The 21,991-nt window shown below is 46.0% G+C and overlaps 1 protein-coding gene across 3 annotated transcripts in view; it reads right to left on the bottom strand.

Moving 5' to 3' along the window:
- Nucleotides 1-20,635, bottom strand: part of OSBPL10 (oxysterol binding protein like 10) — a 76,112-nt gene extending 55,477 nt beyond the window's left edge. The window contains exon 1 of one of the 3 annotated variants that reach the window (XR_009558375.1): nucleotides 19,915-20,634. Coding sequence is in view for 2 of the 3 variants with exons in the window: in XM_035130078.2 (XP_034985969.2) it covers nucleotides 19,915-20,288 (374 nt within the window). In the remaining variant the exon portion in view is untranslated. Of the gene's footprint in view, nucleotides 1-19,914 lie in introns of all 3 variants that reach the window. The other 2 variants (XM_035130078.2, XM_035130077.2) reach the window with 2 other exon arrangements.
- Nucleotides 20,636-21,991: the final 1,356 nt, after the last annotated feature.

Raw genomic sequence — 21,991 nt, 5'->3', positions numbered from 1 at the left:
ATTTACATTTTTGCTGTAATACTTAGAAGTGGACTAAGAATTTGGCTTTTCAAAAAAATGCAAGCAATACAAAGAATCACGGAGTTTGAAGAGACCATGAGGAATGCAAGAATCTCCATGACAGATGGCCATCCAACCTCTGCTTAAAAACCTCCAAGGAAGGAGAGTCCACAACCTCCTGAGGGAGACTGTTCCATTGTCGAACAGTTCTTACTGTCAGAAAGTTTTTCCATGTGTTTAGTCAGAACCTTATTTCTTATAACATGAAGCCATTGGTTCAAGTCCTACCCTCCAGAGCAGGAGAAAACAAGCTTGTTCCCTCTTCCATGTGGCAGCCCAAGAGATATTTGAAGATGGCTATCATATCTCCTCTCGGTCTCTTCTATTCTAGGCCAAACATATCCAGCTCCTTCAACCACTCCTCATAAGGCTTGGTTTCCAGACCCCTGATTATCTTGGTTGCCCTCCTATGCACTCGTTCCAGCTTGTCAACATCCTTCTTAAATTGTGGTGCCCAGGATTGGACACAGTATTCCAGCTGAAAAGTATTACGTTATCTCCCTGTATTGTCTCCAATAATAGCCAAATCCTGCTCAAGTTACTTTATGCCTTTCACTTTGGAACTTAACTAGACTGAGGCAGATATTGAAGGATGGATGAGTTCATAGAGAGAAGGGCAAGGTTTGCTGAGGCAAGGCTACAAAAGAGCTCTCTTTCTATGCAAGAACCAAGATGGTGAGTTAAGCTTAGAAGACAGGGCAACTTGTGGATAACAGGTCTTATGTATCCCTTCATTCTCCAAACCCTGAGCAAAGACAGCCCCATAGAAAACACACTGTAGTCCTTCATTCTTGAAACTGAAGGAGCAGGCAATTCAAACCAAAACTCCAAAAACAGAGACGGTGCAGCACAGATTTCAAGGAGGCTGCTTGTACACAAACATTTGTAGACTAAGGCAAAGTGCCAGGAACTCAATGTTAGAAATTCAAAATTAATTGGCAAATAAAACCAAGTCAGCCTTTTTCTTGACAGTTTAAAAATACAGACCTATAATGAAAATCCTGATACCATAAATGGGCTTATTCATTAAGGAAATCTTGCTTTTAAAGGTATTTTAATCTCTTGGCATTCCAGCTAAAGCAATTATTATTTTATTTATTAAATCTGTTTCCTGCCCTTCTTCCCAAAGGGTGGCAAATATATAAGCAATAAAACAATGAAATTAAACCTCAGGCGGTCGAAACGGAACGTGCCGCCCTGGCTACGGCGCCTTCCTAGTAGTGGCACCAGCTGCTTCATAAAGGTAAAGTGACCCTTGACCATTAGGTCCAGTCATGACCGACTCTGAGGCTGCGGCGCTCATCTTGCTTTATTGGATGTTGGCAATCCCACCAACATCGAACCCAATGTGCTTTGACTATGTGCACCAACCAACATCGAACCCAATGTGCTTTGACTATGGCCGGCGTACAGCTTTGACTATGGCCGGCATACAGCTTCCAGGTCATGTGGCCAGCATGACTAAGCCACTTCTGGCAAAACCAGAGCAGCGCACGGAAACACCGTTTACCTTCCCGCCGGAGCAGTACCTATTTATCTACTTGCACTTTGACATGCTTTCGAACTGCTAGGTTGGCAGGAGCAGCTGCTTCATAGTTTCCCAGAATTAGTTAGCTGGCTACAACTCCACGCGATTGCTTTTCGACTGGGAAGTACTGAGGCAGCTTGAATCTTTGCTCAGGAACCTTAAAGGTTATTCCTGTAGAAGTCTGTTCTTGCACCTTAATTAGGCTAGCCAGCGCAAAACTCACTGAAACAATAGTCAGTGGTGGAGCTTCATGCTCTGGCACCGGGGGGGCCGAGAGCAGGCGGGGGCGGGGCTGGCGCACATCCTGGGGACGGGGCGTGCCGCCTGCGGGGGCATGGGGGCAGCCGCGATGGCTGCCAGGGGTGGTACGCTCCCCCCGCACTCCTCTTCCTCCGCCAGTGTAAACAGTGGCTTCTAAACCATGAAGTGGGGCTACACCACCGCAAGCCCAGGTCCCTCCATCACCAATTTGAGTATCCCGAAGGGATGTGAGAAATCTGAGTAGAAACGGAGGGGAGAAGCAGACAGTCACAATGATCAGCGTTCCTCAGCCTCTTTCCCATTCACTTCTGCCGCAGTTTCAGATTTGGATTCAACTGCTGTTGTCTTTGCGTAGCGTTCATATCCCCTTCAATTAAGCTTCTTAATTCGTAGAACAACAAACCCAAAATGCAGCCCGCATGAATTTTGAACACTATTATCCCATAAGGTTCGTGCCCTTTCTTCATTGCAGTTCAAATAACAAGCCCAAATACATTTCCCATGATCCTGCATTATCTTGCAAACCAGACTTTGCTGAGGGGTGGGTGGGGGGGTGGAGAAAACATGCATACTTCAATCAGTCCCAGAGAGATAAGCTTGGTTTACATAAATACGTAAATAAATTAATAAATGGGTCATTTGGTTCTGGCCACCTTAGTAATGTAAAACTCCTAGAGCTTATTTTAATAATAAAATCCTTCAGCAGCTTATTGCTAAGAAATGGGCATGTCACAGCAGCGTAGCTCAAGCTTTACAAGAATGAGCCAGTATGAGCACTGAGCTCAGGCATTCCCTGCTCCGGTACCTTTTTTCCTTCTCCTTCTCATACACACACAACATTCAAAGCTCCCCATTTTTGTTCTGGATAAACTGCAGTCCTTACACCGAAACTTGGTTTATTCCAGCTGTGGTTTAGTTAACAAACCAGGATCTGGAAGTATGCATTTGATCCAAGTTTGTTGAAAGCAATCACCTTTAAAGTTTGGAATAAACTGCAGTTTCCTGATAGGACCAAATGGAAAATGGAAGCTTTCTATCTCCTCCCTTGGGGCAAGTCCAAAGCTTGCTTGAAGTGTTTACATCCGGGTTCAATGGCGTTGGATGCGCAGACGCGATTTGCACAGCTCGCGCATGCGCAGAAGCGCTCTATCGGTGCTTCACGCACGCGCAGAAGCGTGCCTTCAGGGAGCGACCGCTTCGGCGAGCGACCACCTCAGCGGAACAGATTGTGGTCACAAACCGAGGTACCACTGTAGTGATGTATGGAAGTGAGAGCTGGACCATAAAGAAGGCTGATCGCCGAAGAATTGATGCTTTTGAATTATGGTGCTGGAGGAGACTCTTGAGAGTCCCATGGACTGCAAGAAGATCAAACCTATCCATTCTTAAGGAAATCAGCCCTGAGTGCTCACTGGAAGGACAGGTCCTGAAGCTGAGGCTTCAAGACTTTGGCCACTTCATGAGAAGAGAAGTCTCCCTGGAAAAGACCCTGATGCTGGGAAAGACTGAGGGCACAAGGAGAAGGGGACGACAGAGGACGAGATGGTTGGACAGTGTTCTCAAAGCTACCAACATGAGTCTCACCAAACTGTGGGAGGCAGTGGAAGACAGGAGTGCATGATGTGCTCTGGTCCATGGGGTCACAAAGAGTCGGACACGACTAAACAACAACAACACAAGCCCTTAGTTTAGCAAACCTAATAGAAACCAAGTTGGGTAGTATTATTGGTGGTGGTGGGCATGTAATCCCCATAAAATAACCCCACATGGGGATTATGTACCCTCCAGCCACTAGGCCCCATGCACACCTAAGACCATAGCTGTCAAGTTTTCCCTTTTCTCATGAGGAAGCCTATTCAGCATAATGGAATTTCCCTTTTAAAAAGGGAGAACTTGACAGCTAGGCCTAAGACAGACAGCCAATATACTCTCCAAGATCAACAGAACAGTACCATTAATTTGATAAGTCTGGGCAGTGTGACTCAGTATATGGGAGACAGATTTGGCTCTGGATCTGATAGGGCCAAGTTCACACTCCTCTGCTATGGGCACAAAGATCATGTTGGCAAGTGATGTTTAGCACCATGAGGATGAGCCTCAATTAGCTTGAGGAAAGCACCATGACCCTCTCCTCTCTGTGGTCAGAAGAAGAACTTCTGCTGAAGTGCTTTGTGCACCCCCGAACCAAAGATCCTGGCTTAAAACAAACTCTGGGTAGTTTGATAAACCAGCTTCATAGCACATGGTGTGGCTTAGCATGAAACTCACCAGAGCTTGCTTTAAAGGAAGATGCCTGATTCATGTACGATGCTAGACAGAGATTGTTTTAATTGAATTCAGCAATAAGAGTAGAAGTGAGCCCAACGACTTTCTTTGGACTCTTTGAGGCTCGTCCATGTAGCACTCAACAACAAGTTTAGCATTACATAGGAATTGGGCTTGTAAAATAGGTTACTGTATATTCCTGCATATAAGACTACTTTTTAACCAGGGAAATCTTCTCAAAAGTCGGGGGTCGTCTTATATGCCGGGTCGTATTTCTTGTACAGCAAGTATATCCCAAACTCTATATTTTAACTGGAAAAGTTGGGGGTCATCTTATACGCCCAGTTGTCTTATACGCCGGAATATACTGTAGTTCTCCCATTTGCACACGATCAGCATGTGCACACTGTTTTTGGCCCCGCAAGGGGGCAGGGTGAGGCAGGAGGGTCTTATGCACATCCCACTGACATGAATGCAACCCCCACATAAATGGGGAGTTGCCCGTAGCGCAAACAAAACCATTTTGCAAACACTGTCATGTCCATGTGATCCGCAGTATAAGAGAAGCAGAAGATTGCACTCTCTACTAACCACCAAGGACTACCAACCTGTGTACATTCCTTTTTACTGAACTTTGGTCTTTAGACATGCATAAACAGATGCATACTCCAGGGCAGAAGTCCACAGGACCCATGCTGTTCAATGATGGCAAGCTATCCCATTAATCTTTATGAATACAGCAGCCTGCAGAAAATTTTGTCCTGAAACTTCATACAAATTTTGCCTCACGTCAGAAAACACCACCTTAACTGCATATTACTGCATATTAAATAAACATACAGCTTAAGACCCATTAATTTGATTTTAACACACAAACTGCTAGGAAAGTGCACTTTCAGGGTGAACTCCTGGAACTTTTGGCACTTGCATTTCCAAGAGGTCTACTGTCATTGTGAATATGATATAGATTAACTTAAGTTATCCTCAGTCAGCAGAGCTCTATACTGAGGTCATGTTTGTTTCCCCCCTCCTCCCCAGACCTTCATGGTTCACCCTTCACTTTAGCAACCCTCAGCCCTCAGCAAGAATTACTGCCAGACACCAGCAAATCTGCAATGTTACGAAGGAAAAGCATTAATATCCAGTGACACATGGTCCCCAAGGCTATTTGCAATAAATAAATAAATATATGAGCAGGCTTATGTGCATCCACTGAATTTAAAGAAACTAAAGTCAGAGTGCTGTGTGTCACAATAAAATGCACATAAACATTTTATAAAGCGGCTGAGCAAACAATAAACACACAAACAAAACCACTGAGAAGCCAACATGGTGTAGTGGGAAAGCTCCACCCTCTGGGCCACATTAGGCCCAGACATTTCCCACAAGCCACGCCTACCTGTCCCAAACAGATGCTATCATATGACATCAGGTGTGTGTGTGACAGGTAACGAAACAGCAGCAGCAAAAAAAAAAAGAGGCCAGGATCCTTAAAGAGGACTGCCAGTTGTTCACTGGAGTATTTTAAATTTAGCACTGAATACAAGTGCCATTGGGATCTGCTTCATTCAGGAATGTCCACTACAATCTGAACTTGGCAACACCTGATCAGAAGCTCCCAAGTGCATGGGAATCATGGGTTCCCAGTGTCCAAATCGTGCAAGGAATCACTAATCTTCAATTCCTTAAAAAAACAGCCCCAGGGGTAATTTGTTGCAGTTTGAGGCATCATAGCTCTACTGAAGGTTAGAAGGCCTCCTTTGTAGTTAGAAGGTCCCGTGTTTAAACCTTGGCATGTTCGATTAAAAGGATAAAGGTAGAAGATGATGGGAAAGACTTCCAAGCCTGAGACCCTGGAGAGTCACCAACAGACTCTTGCCAGACGTTGCAACCTAGACAAGGCCATTAGCATCTGGTAGAGCTGGTGAGTAATATGTAGTTTCAGAACCACTGCTGCAAACGGAAAAGGAATTCTTAGACCTAGAAGCACCAAAGCTGACACGGCATCATAATCCTCAACCTGACCAACCTCACAATTATTTCACAATTCACTGGGCTTATTAGTTTCAACTGGCCAACCCACACCCAGTCAATTACATCAAAAGGTTTGCTTCGTCACATCTCCTGCAGCTGGAGAAAGAAAAGGAAATAAATGTTTTACTGTTGTGTTATAGCAGCAGTAGTTGGGGAGCAGTGTCTGAAACTCAGATATATAAGCTAGGTGCCAAATGGCTCCTTAAACCAAGGTTACAATCGCCAAAATGGAATGTCTGGTTGCCATTTGGGGGCAAGACAGCTCTAAAGTCTTATTTTTCAAATGGCAAATGGATTGTGATTGATTATCAGTTAGACATCTGGCTTTGTTCAGCTAGGTTAAGAGCTTTGAGAACTTAAAGAAGCAAAGTCACTTGATCCAGCCAGGAACAGTCCACATATATATTGGCCGATTCCAAGCTCTTTTTCTTAATGGTGACTGATCCTGCTCAGGCTGCACAGAAAAAGCATTTTGGTTCCAGAAATTCATTCTGATTATGCAGATAAAATATAACTGATAGAATTCTACAGGATGGGGTATTAGTGTGTGAAAACAGCCCAGATCCAACGATCCCCAGGCATGCACCTCCAGATGGTGGAGATACCAGGGGCCATCCCAGCACCCAGGAATCTTCACTTGGTCAAAAGGGGTCTTAAGCCAGGTGCAAAATGCGCCTGGCACCTGGCTAACTTCGAACACTGCTGGGGAAATGCACTGCCTGTGTAATATATTGTAGATAAGGTGTTCACTGGTGGGTTTCTTTTTTAATGATATCGGTGGAAAAGCAGCTTGTCATGGGTGACTACATAGGTACTGGCCAATGGGTACCCATACATTTTTGTGCAGCTGTATTTCATAGAGCATTTGCCTCTCAAACAGAGAGGAACTAAGACAGGGATCGGCAAGGTTTACCTCCCCTGGGCCGGTTCACTCCATCTGCACAGACACAATTTTTGGCATCAGCGTCTGCAATTTTCGGCACTGCGGAAGCGAGCCCCTGTGCTGTGCTGGTTTGGCGCAGCGCGCAGGGACTCACCGAACAACCAACTGGGTTTGGGGGCAGCTCATGGGCCGGTTAAACAACCCCCCGTGGGCTGCTTGTGGCCCATGGGCCTTAGGTTGCCAACCCCTGAACTAAGGGAACAGTGGCACTTTTTTTCCCCTACTAGTATCAACAACCCATGGTTATTTCTGTGCTGGGAAAGTGAGATCTCTCTACAAGAGACAAGTTTGCCAGGCAAGAGAGATCTGGAGCCCATTAAATAAAAACCACCTGACTGCAAATCTATTGCACAACAAAGCCATTGTCTGCAATGCAACTGCATTCTTCCCTAACCAGCTTTTCACAGTGCTGGCTTTATATTTAGCCTCAGCCAACTGGTTTTGCTGCTCACTTTGAAGGCACCCTCCCGAGACACAGTTGGGACCAGTCCCAGGCTCAGTGTTTTATATTTAAGCAGGAAACCATCTGCGGCACCTCCCACACTTGCCTAATGTCATAGCCTGATTTAGTCACAGCTTCTAACTGGAAAATTAAAAGCCATTGCCAACTCAGACCCATATTATCTTGCTATAAAACCGTACCATAAAAAAACTAATGAGTCCCTGGGCTCTTTCTAACACCAGTTGCCGAACCGTGCAACAGTAGAGTTGACCACATTGCCATCATTGGTCCAAGTCATTGCTGCCATGTATGGAAGTGCTCAAGAAAACCAGCACGTCCATATATTAAGATGCTTAATGAAGACGGATCAAGGAAGGAGATCCAATACAGGAAGGACCAGGGTCATGCTGCACAAAGGATGCCAACCACCCATAATGGGAAGTTTATTGCGGGTGTTGTGGTTATCTTGGTTTTAGATTAAGTGGTACCTCAACTTATGAACGACTCGACAACCGAATTTTTTGACTTACTAATGGGGCAAATGGCTGCACGCTTATGAATTTCCCAACATCTGAACGGAAACTGCGGCGGTTTTAGATAGGCTGAGTACATGGGTAGTCTAAAGTCCCCAAGCAACTAGTCTGCATCCTCAAAGGCTCAATAAACCGAAAGCTATCTATGAAAATGAAGCAAGCAGAAGATGTGAACACATCCCTCCCTGGTCTGCTAAAATGTATTCTCCTAAAACATGTTCCCTTTCAGCTCCTCAGAAAACCAGGGAGCTTAGGATCTAGTCAACAAGACACACTGTGTTTAGCACAGGCATAGGCAAACTCTGGCCCTTCATATGTTTGCGAATACAATTCCCATCATCCCTGACCACTGGTCCTGTTAGCTAGGGATGATGGGAATTGTAGTCCCAAACTTCTGGAGGGCCGGAGTTTGCCTATGCCTGGTATAGCAGCATTAATGCCAACTGTCCAGGCCATTTCCCCTATTCCAGAAGAGGGAACCATGCCAGAAAGAGGTAGCAGGGAAATCCCCTACAGGGGTCTGAGAATAGACCATCCTAACTGGTCATCTAGGGCAGTGTTTCCCAACCTTGTGCCTCCAGCTGTTTTGGGACTACAACTCCCATCATCCCTAGCTAGCAAGACCAGTGGTCAGGAATGATGGGAATTGTAGTCCGAAAACAGTTGGAGGCACAAGGTTGGGAAACACTGGTCTAGGGCAGTGGTCCTCAACCCTCGGGCCACGGACCGGTACCGGTCCGTGCGTCAATTGGTACCGGGCCGCCCAAGGAACATTAAATACAATTAAATTAAAATTATTAAATCAAACAATCTAAATAAAATATAAACAATCAAGGTCCCCCCCTCAGCGGGCCGCGAAACAATCAACGTCCCCCCCCCTCAGCGGGCCGCAGTAAAATGATCAAACGTTGACTGATCCGCTGCGATAAAAAGGTTGGGGAGCACTGGTCTATGGGACGCGGGTGGTGCTGTGGGTTAAACCACAGAGACTAGAGTTTGGCGGTCAGAAGGTCAGCGGTTCGAATCCCCGCAACGGGGGTGAGCTCCCGTTGCTCAGCCTCTGCTCCTGCCAACCTAGCATTTCAAAAGCACGTCAAAGTGCAAGTAGATAAATAGGTACCGCTCCAGCGGGAAGGCAAAGGTGTTTCCATGCTCTGGTTCTCCAGAAGCGGCTTAGTCATGACCTGGAAGCTGTACGCTGGCTCCCTCGGCCAGTAAAGCAAGATGAGCGCCGCAACCCCATCTGTTCCCAGGCCCACAACAGACATAGCTAGCTTTCCATCCATCTCTCAAGTCCTCTCGAACAAAAGAACACAAAAACAGGACTCCTCTTTGTGCCCGTCATGTTCTTTTGTGCTCAATAAGGCATTATAAATAAGCTCACAACAGTTACTAGCCTACCAAAAAAAAAAGGAACCTGCCTACCAATGCACATACAGTCATACCTTGGATCCCAAACGCCTTGGTACTTGGACGTTTTGGCTCCCGAACACTGCAAACCTGGAAGTGAGTGTTCCGGTTTGTGAACGTTCTTTGGAACCCAAATGTCCGACAGGGCGTCCGCGGCTTCTGATTGGCTTCAGCAGCTTCCTACAGCCAATCAGAAGCCACACTTTAGTTTCTGAACATTTTGGAAGTTGAATGGACTTCCGGAACGGATTCCATTCGACTTCTAAGGTCCAACTGTATTGTGAAGTTAAAACCACGTTTTGAAGAGAAATGAGGGATTTGTTCTGGAATTACTTTTGTTGTTGTTGTCACAGGCTGCAGTTAAGAAATGGACAGACAGATGCAAAAGGTGGAGGAATTTCAATCCTGAAAGAATCTGGTAAGGACCTCTGCTTGAAGATGGAGCACACAGATATTTCAGGCCAGGCGCAGCACTATGTACTGTCTAATATCAGGCAACATTCGCATTATATTAGTTTGCTCATTGAATTGATTCGCAGTGAATCCTATGCATATCGGGTTCAGAAACGAGCCCTAGGGAATTTAATGGTTGCTTACTCTGAGGTCAGTGTATATAGGAATGGAGTTTCAGTCCCAGTTCCAAAATATCTCAGTTCACAGTTGGCTTTATATAAATCATAGGTATAAATCTTGAAAAGTTACTTCTTTGAGAGAGTAACAAAACAGGAATTACTACGCCACGCGCATTTTAATATAACTTATCTGTGACAGAAATGATTTGAGATAGTAAAAGTCTAAGACATTTTACTAAGTCAAGGACAAAATGTAAAACGGCAAGCATTAATATACTGTACTTCATTCTACATTAATTGAATTAAAGCAAGCTCTGTGTGAGATAATATATTAAATCTCCACAGTGCCTATGGAATACAAACACCCAGGGACATTAAGAGTCTATTTGACACAGAACAATTGTACCAGCTCATATTATGCAACACAGATGAGGAGGTGTGGAGAGCATTTTAATTAGCTGCCAGCCTTCACCTAAAGTGTAAAGCCCGAATACATCAAGCTGTTCCATATCGTTGCTGATACAAACAGAACGGATTTTTTTTTTACCTCTTGCTGATTATTTTTGTTCCATTATTAACAGATTGGGAGTGGGAATTAAATTAAAAACTAAGAATACCTTTGGATCTTATGATTTATGTGGAAATTGTTTGATTTGGTTGCATACTTTTCAATGCTTTGTTTATAGTTTATGGCTGCTTTTTGTTATGTTTGTAGTTATGTAATTTTCTTTATATAGGTCGTAATCAGCCTTGAGCCTTTATCTCAGGTTGGGGACAGAGGGTGGCACTAGGGAGGAAGTTGTTGCCGCGGCACTCCTTGGTGTGTGGAGTCCCGCAAGGCGCAATCCTTTCCCCGATGCTCTTTAATATCTTTATTAATTGTCCAGAGTTTTGGGCTGGGTTGTCATCAATATGCAGATGACACCCAGATCTATCTGTTGATGGACGGCCGCCCTGCCTCGGCCCCAGACACACTCACCAAGTGCTTAGAAGCTGTGGCTGGATGGCTACATGGGAGCCGGTCGAAGCTAAATCCTTCGAAGACAGAGGTCCTCTGGCTGGGTCGGGACGACATGGGGTTGGGGGGCCAACTCCCATCTCTTGCAGGGGCTCAATTAGTGCCAGAGCCTTCTGTCAAGAGTTTGGGTGTAACCTTCGATGCCTCCCTTTCCATGGAGGCGCAGGTTGCAGCCACAGCTAAGGTGGCATTTTTCCATCTCCGCCGCATCAAGCAGTTGGTCCCTTACCTCTCTCGCCCTGATCTGGCCACAGTGATCCATGCGACGGTCACCTCCAGGCTTGATTATTGTAACTCGCTCTACGCGGGGCTGCCCTTGAAGCTGACCCAGAAACTCCAGCGGGTGCAGAATGCCGCGGCAAGGCTCCTTACGGGGTGCCGGCCGCAGGATCACATTCATCCAGTGCTTTACCAGCTGCACTGGCTCCTGGTGGAGTACAGGATCAGGTTTAAGGTGCTGGTTTTGACCTTTAAAGCCCTATGCGGCTTGGGACCCTTTTACCTATGGGACCGCCTCTCCTGGTATGCCCCGCGGAGGACCTTAAGGTCCACAAACAACAATATTCTGGAGATCCTGAGCCATAAGGTGGCTAGATTGGCCTCTACTAGGGCCAGGGCCTTTTCAGTATTGGCCCCAACTTGGTGGAACGCTCTTTCACAGGAGACCAGGGCCCTGCGGGATTTGTCATCTTTCCGCAGGGCCTGCAAGACAGAGCTGTTCCGCCTGGCCTTTGGGCTGGACTTAGTCTGACCCCTGTGTTTTTCCTCCCTCATGGTTTGGATTTATGGACTACTTAAAATGAGGCTGCATTTTAAATTTTAATATTGTATTTTAATCTGTATTTTAATTAATTGCTTTTTATGTTTTATTGTAATTTTATTGGTGTTAGCCACCCTGAGCCCGGTTTTGACTGGGGAGGGCAGGGTATAAATAAAAATTTATTATTATTATTATTATTATTGAGCATGGTTTTAACTTTAGAATAGTGGTATAAAAATAAAACAACTGAACATCAAAAGTGGTGATTAAAATGCTAATGATAATAATAATAATTTTACTAGCTGTCTAGTATCTGAATGTATCACACACACAATGGCTATTTGTGAGGAATTGAAAACAGCTTCTCATAACAGAAGTTTTAGGGATTGGAAGCAGGGTTTTCCAAACTTGGGTCTCAAGCTGGTTTTAGACTACAATTCCCATCATCCCTAGCTAGCAGGACCAGTGGTCAGGGATGATGGAAGTTGTAGTCCAAAAACAGCTGGATACCCAAGTTTGGGAAATCCTGGCTTAAAGCAATCATGTTCTGAAAGGGTTCTACTTAAATTGGTATATTCCATTCATTCCATTTCTACTTAGCTGGCTCACAGACTCAATAAAAGCGGACTGATATTCTACACAGACCTTTTAATTCCTGAAGTGTGGCAAACAGTTAATGCATCACAACAACAGTGGTTAATTTGTATAGAACATGTGCCCTAGGGAACTGCTCATTTTGAAAACTTAACTGATAATTTATAACCAGACTTGTAGCAAGAAGCAAATTCTGAATACATTAGAAACTGAGGGGATGACAACTGAATACAGCCAATAAACAACGGTCACATGCTTCAAACATCTCACACTGAAATTGATGAGACCTAAAAGTGCCCGTCTTTGACTAGATGATTTATTTATTATTTTGTTTATCCAATTTATATCTGCCTCTTCCTACCAAAGAAGCCCAGGGTGGATTGTGCCACAAATTATGGATCTACCAGGTTTACTTTTTTAAAAAATGATTATGAAGCGCTCTATTCTACTGCGAAAGAATCACGTTTTCGAAAATATCACAGATCTTGAAGGAAGCAAATGTGGCTATAGCACAGTGCCATTTTACACATCAGTTCCCAGCAAGCTGTATGCCAATGGAGCTAAACTATTCACTCAGATAAAAGCCTACAAGCTAACAGCAAGATGCTGGGTCGCAACATCTCCTTCAGGAGACCTAACAACCACCACCACCCCTCTGCATCATAAGCAACATTCAACATTTTCCCAAGTTTCAAAAGCGGCTGTTTAAGCCAAGCATCTCGAGAAAAGTCAGAACCCCAATGTATGAGCAGCAACTGAGAAACACAATGGCTCAGTGGATTATCAGGGCTGGGCAATCTCTGTTTTTCAACATTGAGATATATCACCAGCGTTCGAAACTCCCATTGTTCTAGGAGCATTTTGTGACAAGGAATTTCACTAGTGCGAGAAGTTTCTGAGGTCTAGGCAAAGTGCTGCACCTAAGATTTCAGATTAAAACTGCAGAGTGGAAGGAAAGGAAGTTCATCTGCCTCCCCACTTCCAGCCACTCCCTGGAGACTGGAGAAGAGACACTCTTAAGAATATTAGGGGGGTGGGCAGAAGAAGCATGGCTTTGTTTTTTGCAGTCTACGGATGAGGACTGGACCATGTAAAAAATGAACGTTAAGATTTTAGCTGCAGTTCATTCATTTTCAGCTTTGCATTCTAGTTGTTAAAAAAGTGTGCCTAGACATCCCCTTGTTGCATAACCTTGATTTAAGGTGCCATTTACTAGCTAAGCATCACAATACATTGATATACCACAATGCCTGAAATAAGGATGGAGCTGGCTTCACGGTTTTTCCCACTTCATGATTTTTGCATAGCATATGCGCGTGCGCACACCCACACTGTGATTCACGATATATTGTCAGGTCAAAAATTATGAAACCGTTATCACAATATGGACTTCAAACTGGTTTTGGACGATATATCACCCAGCCCTAACACACGTCATGATTCACGATATATTGCCAGGTCAAACATTATGAAACCGGTATCCACAATATGGACTTCAAACTAGTTTTGGACAATATATCGATATATCACCCAGCCCTACTGGATATACTTAAGACTCAGCTGTAGGAGCTCAGCTAGCAGCTAGTGCAGGTTAGAATTCATACATGGGAGGTCTTTAATTTTCCTAGTTATAGAAGCACAACTGTTGAGGAAGGACATGTGTCACCAGCTTGGAGGTCAGCAGCAGGCAACCTGTCCAGGACAGGGGAGGATGCAATGGGGTGTGGGACTACGGTACAAACTGCAACTCCTCTCCTCCCCACACCAAATTCTAACAAGCATCTGGGAGCCCTCACAAAAGATATATGCAGCTGTGAGTAATCTACATGATATCCAGACCAGGAACAGTTGAATCTGGATACCCCTCTGGTGAGTGGGGCAAAAGAGGAAAAGTGTTCTCTCAAATCAGCCTCTTTACTATACAACTAGAAAGTGGTTAAAGATACCAAGAAATTGCAAACCTGTAACTTCTTCTGACCCGGTCAATGAATGATCAGCAAGGGCAGATAGAAGGGCGAAACAAACATGTGCTTGAGTGTAGAACAGGCATCCCTAACCTTCGGCCCTCCAGATGTTTTGGACTACAATTCCCATCATCCCTGACCACTGGTCCTGTTAGCTAGGGATCATGGGAGTTGTAGGCCAAAGCATCTGGAGGGCCGCAGGTTGGGGATGCCTGGTGTAGAACAAGCCTTACCAAAAAGAACCAGCATGGCTTTTGTAAGGGGAAGCCTGGTCTAACTCAGGCTGCAGTCCTAACCCCAATGACCTGAGCGTAAGCTCCATTAAATTCATCAGGACTTACCTCTGAGCAGATGTAGTTAGGACTACATTATAAAGCAGGGAGTTCCTGGATCCAACATGTCATTAGAGTCTCAGGCGGATAGGGGTGCCTATTTCCAGCTATGGCTGTTTCGCCAGCTACAGTCCCTTTCAGACAGAAATGATTTGGCCGCTGTGCTCCATGTTCTGGAAACTTCCAGATTGTTAAAGCACATTCTACTTGGGGATGTCTTCGAAGTTGGCTTGAAAGCTTAAACTGGTCCAAAATACAGCTGCCAGATCAATGGCGGGGGTTCCATTTAGAACTTGTATAACCCCCATTTTAAAATAGCTGCCCTCGTTTTGAGTTCAAGGTGCTCAAATTGGCCACCAGGCCCAGTTCAAGGTGCTCAAATTGGCCACCATGTACCTTGGAATATCTAAACTGGCCATGTAAATAGTCTGAAACACCTGGAACGATTAGGAGCATATCCTGATTAATATTAATATTAATCAGTTTTCCTTCTTGGTATGCTTTAATCACCCTGTCATGTTTGTATTCTGGTCTGTTTTAACTGCATGCTTACTAGTGAAATGGAGGCTATGAAACATTAATTCTGAACCACTGTATTCAATACATCAGACCAAAATATCTGAAATATTGCCTCCTTCCCTTCTTCGGTGTTAAGAACAGCAGAGAGAGCCCAGGAGAGGCCTCTCCCCCCCCCCCCCCGAGGTGCGCATCTGTCACCTACTTAATGTAGTTTTTATTGTCACATATTTACTCTGTGGTTTGACACCTCAGATAAATAGGTTAGGACCTACTCAGTTCTCTTGGTTGTAATCTGTTTCAACTGTTTTTAATATTATATTTTTAGATTGCTGCAACCCTCCCTGGGACCTTGTGATGAAGGGCAGATAAGAAATCTAATGAATAGCAGCAACAGAAGTGTTCCATGTTATTCAAGGATGTCCCTATGCATTTAATAGGGAACATTTTCAACCTGATTTTTTTTATTTTGGATGGGGGGACCTTTTTTAATAGTAATTTTTATTGATTTTGCATATTGAGAAAACAAAGACACATATACAATAGGTAGCATTTTTTCCCCTTCTTGTAACCCCCCCTCCATGAGATCCCTCCTGCCACGAGGTATTCCCATGAACAGTGCGCAGTCGAAGGTGGTACATTTTATAATTGGGCTTGTCCCCACCCCACCCCACCCCTCCCTCCTCTCCCCGGTAACCCCCCCCCCTGCCACGGAGGGGGACCTTTGAACACAGCTCATCACAAAAGGTTCCAACGGGACTTAATAGGCATAAAAATAATAATAACAACTTTGATCCTTAACTGCTTAAGAAACAGTGTGTGTGTAGCAACAAAATGTCAGTGTCTACAAACAGTGCACTCTGCTAGGATCTACATTCAAACCAGAACAGGTGGGTTTATTTTGAGTCAGCAGTAGACAGTGAGGCAGCCAAGTGTCCAGATATCACCCAATTATACAGGATGGTGAAAATTCAAGGCTGAGCAACTCCACTAATTTCTTCGAACTCAAAAAACCAGCAGATCATAAAGTACAATATAACTCTAGAGCAGTGTTTCCCAACCTTGGATCTCCAGCTGTTTTTGGACTACAATTCCCATCATCCCTGACCACTGGTCTTGCTAGCTAGGGATGATGGGAGTTGTAGTCCAAAAACAGTGGGAGACCCAAAGCTGGGAAACAGTGCTCTAAAGTAATACACACTGGGATGGTGTTAATATTTACTACTTAACTATTACAAAAACAAACAAACCTGTTATCTACCAACCAAACAGATCAAAGAATCAAGGTAGGAAGGAAACCGAAAGAATGATATCCATGTAAATTTATAAAAGTTAACAGGGAAATTGATTAGTTACAGTTAGGTAGCCGTGTTGGTCTGCCGTAGTTGAAACAAAATTAAAAAAATTCCTTCCAGTAGCGCATTTCACTAAGGGAAATAGATTGAAACAGCAGAAGAACAGGTTATCATAAGGTAACAGTATGCCCATACAGTACTAGAAATAGTGCTTCCAGTCTGTATCAGAAAGGAAATTCCAAAGAAACAGAAAAGGTGCATCAAAGACCATTGGCTCTCGCAAGCTTTTTCAAAATAATTATATTTAAGATCGTTGTGTAGAATCTATGTTCCCCATCAGAAATTTAAACACTGACTTAGAAAATCCCAGTTCCCAGTAAGAAAAAGAATGACTATAAAGATCAGCAACCAGTATTTCCTGGACCAAATCCAGCCCCGTAAAAGGAGTTGCCTGCCTCCCTTTCCCAAGTTGCCATTTCAAAAATCAAAGAGACATGGAGTATACATGACAGCCAGCCTTGCTAGCAGGTCAGACAAGGAGCAGGGTCAGAGTCTTGGCCACCATAACCCCTTTTCTCATGTTGCCTCTCCAGCAAAATGAGTGGCTGGCCAAGGGTATACGTTCTGTACTGAATCGAGTAAACATTTCTGCAAATTTGCCATTTTCAGCAGTTATTAAAGTTTGCTATTGAAACAAAGGAAGAAACACACACACACAGATTATCTTACGAAAACAGAAACCTCAGCTCTGATAAATTAAAAAGAAAAAAAGCAGCATTCAGCATTACATTCTCCTACAGATGGCTGCAAAAACATGGCACACATTCTTCCCCTTCACAGTGGCTGTCTCCACCTGCATGCCCACGAAAGTCAGAGTGACTTTGTAAGGGGCATGCAAACCAAAAGAATCAATATTGTAAAGTTATGCAAACCAAAAGAATCAATATTGTCAATCCCTACAGCTTTTTATGCACATGAAATACAAGTTTTTTTCTCCTTCACCCAATGAGTATTACCGTAAATGGAACAAGTTTTGTTTTTTCCCCTGGAAGTAGGGAGCGAATGGGCAGAATATTGTGTTGCAAGACTGTACATCTAGGAGTAAGCCCTATTGAACTAGGACTCGGGCCAACTGAGAAGCGACATGTATAGGATTGTGCTGCGGAACGTTGAGTATTTCCTTCCATCTTTCCACTAACATGTCATTTGTAGGGGAAATCACGCCATTTTGCGCACAACAAATGCCATTGATCTTACCACCAAACGAACAAGTCCAACTCTTATTGTCAGTCAAAGTGACAAAAAAATTCTAGTTGATAGCATCCAACCATGACCATGCAAAAGTCTAGAAGAGTAATAATAATAGTAATAATAATAATAATAATAATAATAATTATACCTAGCACATCTGGCTGGGTTTCCCCAGCCACCCTGGGCGGCTTCCAACAGAAGTATTAAAATAGAATAATTCAATAAACATTAAAAGCTTCCCTAAACAGGGCTGCCTTCAGATGTCCTCTAAAAGTCTGGTAGTTGTTTTTCTCTTTGACATCTGGTGGGAGGGCGTTCCACAGGGCGGGTGCCACTACTGAGAAAGCCCTCTGCCTGGTTCCCTGTAACTTGGCTTCTCGCAGCGAGGGAACTGCCAGAAGGCCCTCAGCACTGGACCTTAGTGTCCGGGCAGAACGATGGAGGTGGAGACGCTCCTTCAGGAGTAGAGAGTAAAAATAAAAATACAGTTGATAGCACAATCCTAACCTTGTCTACTAAGAAGTAAATTTGATTGCAGGTAAATTGGGGTTAGGATTGCAATTACCTACTTCCAGGTAAACTGGGGTTAGGACTGCAGCTTTCAACTCTAAAGAAAAAGTGACAAGACAAACTTTTTGATGGTGTATTATCCCAGGAGAGATGGGATAATGAAACACAGGAACAAAAAAACCGAAATGTTTTCTGCTGCATACACAACTGCACAATCTCTGCTTTCAAACTGCAAATTGGGGAAACCAATTTAAAATATTAAAAACCCACTACTCTTTTCCCTAGTCAACCTGAGTGTGAAACAAGCAGTTAATGCAGTCTAATCTTACCTAAAAAGAAAAGAATATCACAACGATGTATTGAATAGTTCAGAATTAATGTTTCGTAACCTCCATTTCACTAGCAAGCACGCAGTCAAAACAGCCCAGAATACAAACATGACAGGGTGAATAAAGCATACCAAGAAGGAAAACTGATCAATATTAAGTCTTCAGTATATGCTCCTAATCATTCCAGGTATTTCAGACTATTTACATGGCCAGTTTAGATATTCCAGGTACATGGTGGCCTTGGGGAAAGCTTGCTCACACGCACCACTGCCACATGCAAAATTAAATTCTCAGCATGCACTAGAAAGCCTCAAAAGGCAGTGTCCCACATACTAGAAGCATAGAACTGTGGCGTTGGAAGGGATCCTGGGAATAATCTAATTCCGGCATAGGCAAAGTCGGCCCTCCAGATGTTTTGGGACTACAACTCCCATCATCCCTGACCACTGGTCCTGTTAACTAGGGATGGTGGGAGTTGTAGTCCCAAAACATCTGGCGGGCTGAGTTTGCCTATGCCTGATCTAATTCAACCCATTGCAATGTAGAAATAAGCAGCTGTCCCACACAGGGATCGACCCTGCAACTTTGGCATACAGCACTGGGCTGACTGCACAGCCAATTTCCCAAGAGCCGGGTGCTCTTCAAGCTCTTGTCTTGTTATTATCCCATTGCCACTGGAATCACAGAACTGTAGAGTCGGAAGGGGTCATCTAGTCCAACCCCCTGCAATGCAGGAAATCCTTTCCCCAACATGGGGTTCAAACCCATGACCCATGAGATTAAGGGTCTCCTGCTCTACCGGCTGAGCTACCCCCTGCATATGGAGCAGGTCCACAGAGTTCAGATTTGGGATATGAGTGCATGTTGGAAGAGCAACCTCTAAAAAAGAAAGATCGGGTAAATTGGGGGTGGGGGTGTGTGTGCTGAGGAACACGTGGAACAGCATTGGACACCTCATGAGCAGCCAGCAGGGGGAGACACAGACAGCTGCCCTGTGGGAAGTGGCCGTGGGGAATCCCAAGGGGAAGCCGTCGCAGGTGAGGGGAAACTTCCACAATTCGCACACCTTGAGGCAAAGAGGGCGGGAAGAGGGCGGGCTTGGGAGCGAGAGAGGCCGACGCTGAAAGAAGGGCGGGCGGGAAGAGGGGGCAAATACTGTGGGGTTGGGAATTGGTGGGGGACTGAGGAACAGGGAGGGTGGGGAGACAGGGGGGAAAGGAAGTAGGTCGACCCACTGGCACACACACACACCCCAAAAAATGAGACTGAGAGAGGAGGTCATTCCCACAACATTTACCTGCTTTGCCAGCCCTGGATGAGGTTGGTGTACTTGCTGAGAGAGCCCTCGAGCACCGCCTCCGTCGTCCTGCCTGCCGCCAGCCCCCCGCTCCCTCCTGGGCTGGCCGCGGCTGAGCTGAGGCTGCTGCTGCTGCCGCCACCGCCACCTCCCTCCGGCCTCCCCGCTGGTGTACCCGCCGCCGCTGCTCCTTGGCGGCCCGAGAGCCCTCCCCGGCTGGCGGAGGAGGACGGCGAGGAGCCCGCCGAGGTGGGGCGGCTGCTGCTGCGGCTGCTGTTGTTACTGCCGCCGCTGGACGGGGCTGCTGCTGCTGCTCCGGGGTCCCCGCCGCCGCCGCCGCAGCCCTGCGCCGCTGCCGCCGCTGCCTTCTCCATGGAGCGCGCGGGGAGAGCGCGAGGAGGCGGCCTCGGCTGCCGACGGCGGGCTGGGAAATACCTGACTCATACGCGAGGAAGGGCCGGAGAGAGACCCGAGGGGCAGCCTCCGTCGCCGTCTCCTCCTCCTCCCGGGATTGCGGAAAGCAGCGGCGTCGGCGGCGCTTTGTGTCCGGCGGAGGAGAGATCCGCCCCGTCCCTCGATGTTCCCGCTTCCAAGCCCGGCCCCTCAGCCCAGGCGCGCGGCCATGAAGCACTGCCTCGCTCAGGGAGCGAGCGCGAGGAGATTCCCACCCCAGATGGGCGATGCGAGGAGGAGGAGGAGCAGGGGACGGAGAAACACCCTTCGCGCCCCCGCGCCCTCCAGACTGAGGAGGGAGGGAGTGGCTGCTGCTGCTGCGGCTGACCCGCGTTGCGGCCCCTCCTACGCCCCGGTGCGCGCGCGGAGGGGGGGGCGCCGCGGTTAATTGCGCGGGGGATGTGCGGAGAGAGAGCTGGGTCGCTTGCGACGCGTGTCTCAGAATCGTCGAGTTGGAAGCGACGGCAGCCCCCCCCCCTCCCCGGTCATCTAGTCCAAGCCTTCTCAAGGCGTCATAACCAATGCTTTTTTATCTTTAAAAAAATGTTTAGGTCGTGGCTGGTCGCTGTGAACTAATTTCACAGAATACAAGAGTGGGAAGGGGTCCCCGAGGGTCATCTAGTTCAACCCCTTGAGATGCAAGTTGAAACCAGACCCTGCTTAGCTTTGCACATGTGCTAGCAGTTTTGTTGCACCTAAATCCGAAGTAACCATGGGCTCTGGACGTTCTCCACGGGGCATGAAACTAAGGTGCTGGTGGGAGGCACGACTTGAATTAAAACAGATGAACAGGGGCTCTGGGTTTATGCACTGCCACCACCCTACATAATTTGAACAAGGGAACTGAACAAGTCTGGTGGGATACAGAGGGTAATAAATAACAATTGATTGCATGGATTAAAACCAAACTGCAACCACTTCTTAAAGGTAAAGGGCCCCCTGACCATTAGGTCTAGTCGTGACCGACTCTGGGGTTGTGTTATGTACTGAGCTGAATCCTAGAACAATAGGATTCAGAATCAGCGGGAGCTACCCAATCCAACTCCAGGTGGAAGTGAATCCGCAACCTGATTGGCCTGCTGGAGCAGCCAATCAGGCGGCTGGCAGAAGTGAATCTGCTACCTGATTGGCCTGTAGGAGCAGCCAATCAGGCTGCAGGCAGAAGTCAATCCACAATATAATTGGCCCACAGGTGTAGCCCTGAAGTAGCCAATCACGCAAGGCCCATTGTGTAAATAATGTATATAAGCAGATGGTTTTGGGAAAAGAGCCATTCGTCTTCTCTTCTTCTCCTTGATGAATATGAGCTGAATAAAGAGCATGAAATTCACTCTCGACTCCGAGTATATTTCACTGGCGACGAGGATGGGATCCTGATGAGCTGACCGCCACCACGCACTGCACCGCAGCACCGCCACCTGCTGCACCGCTGCATCGCACCGTGCATCCAGGCTTCAGCTCCAGGACCCAAGGAACCCAGAATGGCAACCGACAGCAGCTTCTTGCCATTCAAACCAGCATCAGGAGACTGGGAAGGGTACGCCGCCCGTTTCAACTTCCTCCTGCAAGCGAAAGAAGTCACCAACGATGCCATGAAGAGGGCGACATTCTTCAGCGTCTGTGG

Source organism: Zootoca vivipara, chromosome 12 (genome assembly GCF_963506605.1).
Source record: "Zootoca vivipara chromosome 12, rZooViv1.1, whole genome shotgun sequence".
Lineage (NCBI taxonomy): Eukaryota > Metazoa > Chordata > Lepidosauria > Squamata > Lacertidae > Zootoca > Zootoca vivipara.
The sequence above is the reverse complement of the archived record's forward strand: the minus strand, read 5'-3'. Positions and strand labels throughout refer to the sequence as shown.